Here is a 9358-nt window from a genome sequence, read left to right as displayed (position 1 = left end):
TAACTCCAAGGAACTTTCCACCTCAGTGATGCCAAACATTTGTGATGAAAGACATCAAAGGTGCCTTAACATCTTCAAAGGAACCCAGCGTGACTCTATGAGTTCAAAGATGATATAAAAGAAATCTAGGTGGCGTTTCATCATTGAGCCCACGGGCAGCAAATGTAGCTCTTTGCTGTACATGTGGAGAATCCACCAAGTGATTGCTTGTACATCAGTACAGTGGGGAGTGGTCCAGGCCAAATCTCTGAAATGTGACCTCTATAGAAAACATCTAAAGAAGGCCGAAAACTGTTTCAGCAATTTCACTGTCCGTTTCTGACCCGCCAAGCGATGTCGAATACCGACTGTGGAAATTTTGTTGACCAGCTAGATCCTCCAAACGAAGACTCGATTGGTGTTTTAAACCAACCGGAGATCTCCAACGGAGAGTCTCCAACCGACAGCCAGTCGGAGGCCACAAGAGCAGAAGCAGGTGTCCAACCAGAAACACAGGACAGGGAGACTGGAGGCGTTGAAGAGCAGGGCTTAGAACAACGACAGTCTACAAACACAAGATCAGAAGCCGAATCTTGTGGATTTGGCACACGACAGGAGACTTCAAATGGAGAGGGAGACACAGCGGTGTCGCTGAAAGATGAGGAATCTTCTGTCATTAACGAAGAGGGTTCAATAATTCCTCAACGAGAGACATCCGACACGGTCCTTAGTGCCCATCAGCTAAACACAATCAATCCAAAGTTTGTTGCCGTCGTAAATCAGCAGGACAGCTTGAACAGGAACTTGGAAGGTGACTCGAACCAGAGTGAAACTCCAGGTGTGGTCGTCCTCTGCATCCTACCGAAGAAAAAGCCGCACGCGGCGGCGCCCGACCATCCGAAAATACTGGCCGCGGAGGCCAACTTGAAGCAGCAAGAGGCATCTAATACCCAGAAGTCTTCCAACGTCAAGTTCCTCGTCTCCGTGATCGAGTCATACCAGCAAGAAGCAGCCAACAATGTCGTTCAGCACGATCGCAAGAGCAAGTCATTTTCCAAACGTAGGGAGGCGAACTCTAGAGCAGATCAACAGCAGTCGGCCCCCGCAAACACTCGCCAGCAAGAAGCAGCACACTCTCCACCTGCGGTCCAACAGCACGAGACGCCAGAGTCGCCTGCCCGAGATCATCTAGACACCCTGATCCAACAGCTCGATTCTGACTCCTCCCTTCTAGACCCGTCCACTGATAAACTTGAGATTTTAAACTCAGAGAACGGCGCTCCTGCAAACCAACACGAAACAGGTGATTACGAGGTCACATCTAACCCGCCAGAAATCACGGGCGACGACGCGGGAAGCGAGAAGAACGAGGAGACTCCGGATGTCTCCAAATCAGACGGCCCGTGCTCTGACTGCTCTGAGTCCTCCTATGCCACCGACCACACTGTGGTTCTGGAAGCTGCGGTCCATACTCACCAAACCTCAGTGACTCCGTTGTTGTTTACTTCAAACCAACAGGTGGTGAGCAACGCCCACCTGCCCGCTGGGGAATGTGCAGCCATCCTCTCCGGGCCTGAGTCCGACGACGATCTGCGGGTGCTGGTGAGCCTCCTGATGGGCCTGCTGTCCAGCAAATGTAAATCCTGGCAGAAGCCGAACCTTGAGCAGTGGATGGCGCACAACAACAAGCTGGTGTGTCACATCATGCGGAGGGTGACTCTGCGTGACGGCTTCACTCCCGATTTGAAGGATGCCAAAGGGATTTGCAAGGCAGCGCTGAGGGACCTGGAGAGGTACTTCTGCGGCCGGCACATTCTGGAGTCCGTGATCACCATGCAGGACCCTGCTGTGGACGAGGCCATCGTGCGCATCATGTGTTTCCACATCAGAAGGCACTCTGAGAAGCTTTTCAGGAGAGCTTCGACCAGAGGCTTTTGGAGGAAAGAACTGCAGAGGCTTTTTAACTCTTTGTTTTCCTTCACCTATAACTAGCTCCATGACGGTCCCTCCGACTGCCATCCACGACTCCATCGGCTCTGATTCTCTAGCAGCGCCGATAAATCCCATCCTCATCTTGCCATTCACTCGCCAATCCGTTTTACTACTGTAGTGTCAGAACCTACTAACTTGCGTGGTGACTTATGAACACACACATCTCTTGTGCTGGCCTGTTCAACTGTACACTGCAAGGCATATCCAACCTATTGAAACACACGGGTCTCACTCCATTACCATCCAACACCAGCTACAAATGGGCGCAGGTGCTGGGGTCCCGAACCGGTCCCATGTACCGAAGAATAGTGTATGATTTTAGTATGAAATCTGACACTTTTCATTGCTGCTGTTAGAGACCCGGAAGTGGGTAGAGCTACAGGTTTTTATATGGGACGTATATCACTTTTACACTTTCACATTTTTATATCATGATATACCCCTTATTTATTTAGTGACACAAAGGTTAGTCTGCAGTAGTTGGGCACCTCATGTCTCTCATCCATGTTAGCTTCTTCTCATCTCCATATGTTGCGCCCCCCCCCCCCCTCCACCAACCATTGCTCCGCCCCCCTACAATACAGAGAATATGTTTCATGTCACAGTCCTTCCCCCAAGGCTTGTGGCTGCAGAAGCCAGTTCGATCTGTAAATGGAGAGCTTTGTCTTTTGGCTCAGCTCGTTCTTCCTCGTGCCTGAAGATGTTGCACTGATCAGTTGGACCATCTTCCCCTCATGAAGTCCTCCACTGGCTCCTCGCTTTCTGACCAGGAGGCCCTGATCCTCATCCCAGTCGCCTCGCATTCACCTACGCAGCGAGACCGAAGAACCTCTGAACCCTCTCTGCACCAAGAAATTCTGTTCTTAAAAATCACAGACTGCACACCAGTAAGGAAAAGCAGCTCCAGTGGATCCCACTCCTCACTCATGTTCTGCTCTCCACACACGCTCAGGAGGCCCTGGAGGAACGTGCTCCAATGCCAGACACGTTAACTGCTCAAGCAAACTCTGCCAACAGCAATGAGCTGGTCCAGTTTACCCTGAGTGAAAACGACTGTCTGACTACAGGACCTCCTCACTGGATGACAGGTTGATACAAATTTCAAACACAAGAGGGCAGCAGACTGAACATCAGTCGTATAATACTCGTGTATCCCTCACTGTTGTCACTTGCCAAGGTGGCAGCAGCAAAATAAAGGGGGCAGCTGGGCAGTAGAAGATAGATGTTCTGGCACTGTGGTAGGAGAAATTCATAAGCTGAATAAACAAAATCCACTTCACTAACTACATGCACTGCGTCTGCATAAAGTAAACAAATGATATTCACTCAACACTGCAGTTTTTTCTTCTTCAAATGACACGCTGTCTGGACCTCTGACCTGCATGTGAAGTTCTGGAGAAGACCTTTACTCACATTACCCTGAGCTCCTTCACATGTGACTTCTGACTTCATGTGACATCAGACTAGTCCCTCCTGCTTCTCGCTGCATTCATGATCTCCTTCTCTCACGACTTCCTGGGATGAGCTGCAGAGTTTGAATCAGACAAAACCACTTGTTTAGTGATAATCCGGATTATGTTCTGAGTAATTCAAACTCCAAGTGATCTGACAAGACTCTGCGTCGACAGGAATGACCGGTCTTTGTAGGAGTTTGTCCTGAGCAGCGTCCAGAGAAGTCAGCTGAGACAGCAGCTGGGGTTGGGGTGCTGCCTCCAGCCTGGAGTCTGTTGGATTAGGATCTTCATCCCTGCAGAGCGGCACACATGTCGGACCCGGCAGAGACCACCATCAAGGTGGTTTGTCGCTTCAGGCCGCTGAACAAGTCGGAGCTGGCCAGAGGAGATAAGTACATCCCAAAATTTCAGGGGGATGACTGCGTCACTATTGGGGTGAGTGAGAGCTGCTGAGAGTCCAGCATATTTGTGTGCTCCTAACTTGGTTGGTGATATATTGCAGTTGAAATAGAAATTCAATATACAGCTATGATTCATGAAAATAATCATCATTGATAGAAGGAACAATTGTGATATTAAAATTCAATTAAATGTCTACACTTGATTTGAGGGCATTCGTCCAAAACTAAAGGTCAGATATTTTTTTTTGTTTGTGTTTTTGTTGTATGGTTAAAAACTTAGCAGAAGTGATTGGATCAGAACAGAGCATGTGAAGTCACGCTCTCTACTGTGATATAAATAGCTTCACTTCCAAGAGGCAGTTTTAGATTAATTATAATTCACTGGAACACAACAATTATACAACTTTTTTTTTTATTAAGATATCCAACGCTATACTTGTTAGGACAATAAAGTAAGTCAGAATTGTATATATATACTTAATTATACTATTCAAATATGTGAACATATCATGGGGGAGTAGTTCATGTTTTAGTGACCTGTTACTGCTTCAACTTGCTTTGTGTATTTGACATTTTACTTTTTTTTTTTTTAGTAGCATTAGCATTTTGGCCTAGAACGCCGAGCTCTGCCAATGCTAGCATGACACCTAACCTGGTTCTGTGCTGCTTGGACGGGTATTTAATTAAAAAAAAAAATGTTACCAGTGTTTTCATTATTAAAGGCTATTATAAAACCTTATACATCATTTCCTATCAATAATAACCTTTTATAAATTCTCATCAGGGTTTCTGTGATCGATTGGAAAGGAGCTTTCAGTTCTAAACTCAAGGCCTTATGCTCGCTCTTTTTCATGTTTTCCAGTTAGGCACAGTTAACCCCCAGCGATGCTCCCCAAAAGCATGTGTTGCACTTATCACTTGGATCTTGAAGTTAATAAAGTTCATATGACTTCATAATTGAAGGCCTTCAATATGAGTTTGGTGTTTCAAACCTACAGCCTTGTTATTGGTCTCTTTTTTGACAAGCATCACTGATGCGTTTATTGATTTATTTTTAAGACTTTAAGACTATCTTTACATTCAGTGCTTAGACGCCCAGGATCATATGGTCTTACAGACGAGTAACTGAGTCGTAAGTTGGACCGTAGATCAAGGCCCTGATTTAATGGAATTCAGTTCTTGCAAGACTCCTCCCTCACATGTGAGTGTCGCAGGAAGAAGACTGTCGCTGACAAACTGCCCAGGGCCGTTGAGTTCAAGCTTCTTCACGAAAGATCACATGTTTGCAGCAGAGCCACTTTGTCCGAAATTAGCTGCTGCCAGAATTTTCTTCATTATTGTGACGGACCGGTAATGACATTGTAATAACAAAGTGTTCATGATCTTCCCCTGTTGAGTGTAGTCTTATTTTTCAGCAACTAATTACCCCGTTTATTTGGGAAATAGTAACAAGTGTGAACCGTCGCGCTGTCCTGCCTCTCAGCTGGCTTGCTAACTCACTTTGTCTCTTTAGCCAAGACAAGAGTAGAATGAATAATAATATAATAATATTTCTGATAATAATAATAAGGACTGGTGCGTTTAGGTGCATTTATTTTTGTCAATACAACTTATAAATTAAATGTAATTTAAATGGCTCAGTGAAATCTATATTTGATATTTGAAGGATGAAATGATGCGCATAAACAGAATACACTCTCTTTTGAAACGAAATGGATGAATGAATACACACTAATCCACAGGCAGGCCACTCTGGCTCCAGGTTTTTGTTCCAACTGAATAGTTGACTGAGGAGACATATGATTGCTGAAACTGAAACTGGATGGAATCAAGACCTTCACCCATCACGACCCTTTAGGGGTTCAGGTTGAGACCCCTGCCATGATCTTATCCTCACAAAAAGACAGGAAAGCTCTCATTTACGCAAGTCTTTCAGGTTCACTTTCACTTTCCGCCTCTGCTTTCCTGCCCATTTCCTGTAAGTAACGTGCGTGTGGATTGATTCAACAAGAGTAAAAGCGTGTACTGATGTCAACCAAGCTGTAACTTCTTCCTGTCATCTGAAAGAAAGAGCACAGCGTTTCTTATCGATGATGAAACTTTCGCCTGCAGGGTAAACCGTACTACTTCGACCGAGTCTTCGGCTCCAGTACCACTCAGGTTCAGTTCTACAACGCTGTAGCACAGAAGATCGTCAAAGGTGAGTCTCTGCACTCGCCTGACTGAACCAGTGCAGAGTCCCTCCTTCACTGCCACTGTTGCGTGCAGATGTTCTGGAGGGCTACAACGGGACAATATTCGCCTACGGGCAGACATCGTCCGGGAAAACACACACAATGGAGGTACGCAGTTCTGCTCTCTCCCCTGCCTGACGCCGCTTCACACTGATCTTGTGTCGTCCACGTCGTCTGAAGGGGAAACTCCACGACCCCGACATGATGGGAATCATTCCCAGAATCGTGGAAGACATCTTTAACTACATTTATTCCATGGATGAAAACCTGGAGTTTCATATCAAAGTAGGCTTCCACACAAGTGCATTTTCTGTCAGCCGCATGGAAGTGAATGGCGTCTGTCTTGCAGGTTTCATATTTTGAAATTTACTTGGACAAAATCAAGGACCTGTTGGACGGTAGCAGCTGCTTGTATCGATTTGATTCATAGAGGTGTGAATTTAGGACGATGGTCACGTGGCTGTGCTTCTGCTCTACAGTGACGAAGACCAACCTGTCAGTGCACGAGGACAAGAACAGAGTTCCTTATGTCAAGGTGAGACCACCATCCATATATAGGGAGGCTAGCTAGTTCAGTAGCAAAGTTATCAGCAACCAGGCTGCCTCTTAGCAAAAAGCTTCTGGGTCCTGGGTGGCCCCCCACCCCTCACCCTGTCTAGCTGGGATACTCTCAAGGTAAACTTATGGACCTGACCGGCGTGCAATGCAATTTAGACGCAAATCTGAGCCACAAATAATATTGAGCGTCACATACAGTCTTATGTATTGGGGGTCCAGTTTGGTTGGAGTTTTGCGTGCATGGTGAAAGCAACGTTCAACGTTCACAAAATGAACGCCCTCTGACTGTTTTCCTGTATCGAGTAAAAGTATGAAACTGATTGTGGTTCAGTGTTTTTGAAAGGCAACTGATGATTTTATTTTGTGACTTTTGGTCTTCATTCTGACTTCAAATGTATCTTGTTGAACGTATTTCATTTTCAGACTTTTAATTTGTTCTCTTTGGGCTACCAAAATGAATTTAAGGAAAACGTAGTAATTAAAATAATACTAAAATGAAATAGCAATAAATGAATTATTATTATTATTATTATTATTATTATTATTATTATTATTATTATTATTATTATTATTATTATTATTATTATTATTATTATTAATAATAATAATAATAATGTAAAAATTTTATGTATTTTAAATTAAATAATATTGCAATAGCATATTTTTGAAATGCATAATTTAATTTTCATTTCCATACTTTCCACATTTGATTCCTGCAGTCCTACTTTACACAGTATACAGTAGCTGTTGGTCAAAACAAAGGAGGAAAATAATAATAATAATAATAATAATAATAACAATAATAATAATAATAATAATTATTATTATTATTATTATTATTATTATTATGTTGTTGTTGTTATAATTGTTTTCTTTTTATTATTATTGAATGGAACAGTCAGGAAATGCATTTGTGCTAAAATGCTAAAACAAAATAGTTTTTAATTAACCATACATCATATGCTTTTATACACATTTTATTTAAATATAACATATGATGACACTTTTTGTTATTTCTAAATTTCTTTTTGTGTTGAGGGACAAGATGGCAAGATTTAAAGATGGAAAGAGGAGAAGACTAAGTCCTGACGCAAATAATTATTTACATTTTTTTTTTTTTTTTTACGAGCAAAGAATAGTACAGAAGTGGCAGATAAATAATCCATATAATCATTTAAAAATAAATAAATCACACTGACCTCAGAAAGGCCAGATAAGTACAGTCCAAGGGCCGCAACTGGCCCCCAGGCCTCAGTAATACGGGCAGTCCAGTCCCTCTTACAGGTTAATGGCTGCTCGTACCAGTGTTACTGTATGTGACTAACATAACTTTTAACATGTATTTTTGGCCCCCATGAAAGCATCAGCCTGATAGAATATGTTATGGTCTGTCACCGCCAATAAAGCTCCTATTAAAGGAAAGAATGAATGAGTCTCTGTGAGCCGGCGCGGCAGATGCGTTTAACACAGCGTCTCCTTGTGATGTGTCCCCGTCCCCAGGGTGCGACGGAGCGTTTTGTGTGCAGCCCAGAAGAGGTCATGGATGCCATAGACGAAGGCAAAAACAGCCGAAGCGTGGCTGTCACAAGTGAGTTCATGTGCTGAGCGGAGTGGAGCCGCCTCTCATGGGTTCAGCATCACACAGTCTCCTGACTGTGGTGGGACATCTGCAGCTGAAGGCAGAAGCAGCGCTGACATGGAACCCAGATGAAAAATGTATTCTGATTTTAACCGAAGTCGTGTTGGTGCAGTCAAATACAGGCCACAACCTTAAACACAAAACCGTGCAGCAAACGTCATGACTGAGCTCCACACCGGGAGGCCAAGTATTTCTTACAAGTTCTGTGTGTGATACGTTTATTATTATTTCCCTCAAACAAGAACTGGACTGGAACTTGAATCCGATTAAACAGAGGGTTCGAGAGCAGCCAAATACACGTGTAATACAAGTACATTTGGCTGGAAACAACTCACATGGGAAATGATGCCTTCAGGGATCACAAAGAACACATGCTAATAATGCGATAGTTATTGAACAGTACTGATTGAAGTGGCTCTGTACAATGCCATCTACAGGCATAGCATGAGTACTGCATTGTTTTCTGTTGTTTTCTTTGGAAACGGCTCCATTTTTTCAGAGCTCTCTTTTGAAACAGATCAGGAAAAATATAGTAAAAAATAGTAGTAGTAGTAAGAAAAGTCTCAGTGTGGTGAACATGAAAACAGTCTTATTTTTAAAAACTCTCATTGAACTATGCGAGGTAATCTGATGCTACATCAAGGAAGAATACAGGACCCAGATGACATGTTGAAGTCTGCAGTATTGACACCACCACCAGATGGGAACACTGTATTGGGCCCAGACCTTTGCAAGTCGATAAACAAAGTTAATAAAATGATTCTATTTTAAAATATCAGAGGATAAGGTGTTAATACTGAAGCGTGACATCCAAAAAAGCATCACTGAAATAAAAGAATTACTACAGCAAGAATGAGAATATGAGTATACAGCTGCCATTTTGACTGGTCACAGATTGTTTGACAGCTGAAATCGTATGTATTTATAGTTGACATAATCCAAGCTAGGTTGTTAAATTATTGGCTGCTGAGTGCAACAACTGACTTTGACTTTCTCTTTAAAGTAGTAAATATATTTTTCTTTCACCCCTGCTTCTGTGCTTGGAGGCAGACTTCTTTTAGTTTCTCTTTTGTGTTTCCTTTTTTTTAAAAACTTTTCCGT

At 43.2% G+C, this 9358-nt stretch overlaps 1 protein-coding gene across 2 annotated transcripts in view; it reads left to right on the top strand.

The window, feature by feature from the left end:
* The first annotated feature begins 3474 nt into the window (after positions 1–3474).
* The window catches only part of LOC128755474 (kinesin-1 heavy chain-like), a 14616-nt gene continuing 8732 nt past the window's right edge, over positions 3475–9358 (top strand). For both annotated transcript variants that reach the window (XM_053859032.1, XM_053859031.1), the window contains exons 1-7: positions 3475–3860; positions 5939–6026; positions 6095–6168; positions 6241–6345; positions 6410–6458; positions 6540–6595; positions 8119–8206. In XM_053859032.1, coding sequence (XP_053715007.1) covers positions 3735–3860; positions 5939–6026; positions 6095–6168; positions 6241–6345; positions 6410–6458; positions 6540–6595; positions 8119–8206 — 586 coding nt within the window. In that variant the 5' untranslated portion in view covers positions 3475–3734. The remainder of the gene's footprint in view (positions 3861–5938; positions 6027–6094; positions 6169–6240; positions 6346–6409; positions 6459–6539; positions 6596–8118; positions 8207–9358) is intronic.

Source organism: Synchiropus splendidus, chromosome 3 (assembly GCF_027744825.2).
Source record: "Synchiropus splendidus isolate RoL2022-P1 chromosome 3, RoL_Sspl_1.0, whole genome shotgun sequence".
Taxonomy (NCBI): Eukaryota; Metazoa; Chordata; class Actinopteri; order Syngnathiformes; family Callionymidae; genus Synchiropus; species Synchiropus splendidus.
This window is presented reverse-complemented; position numbering and strand designations above follow the sequence as displayed.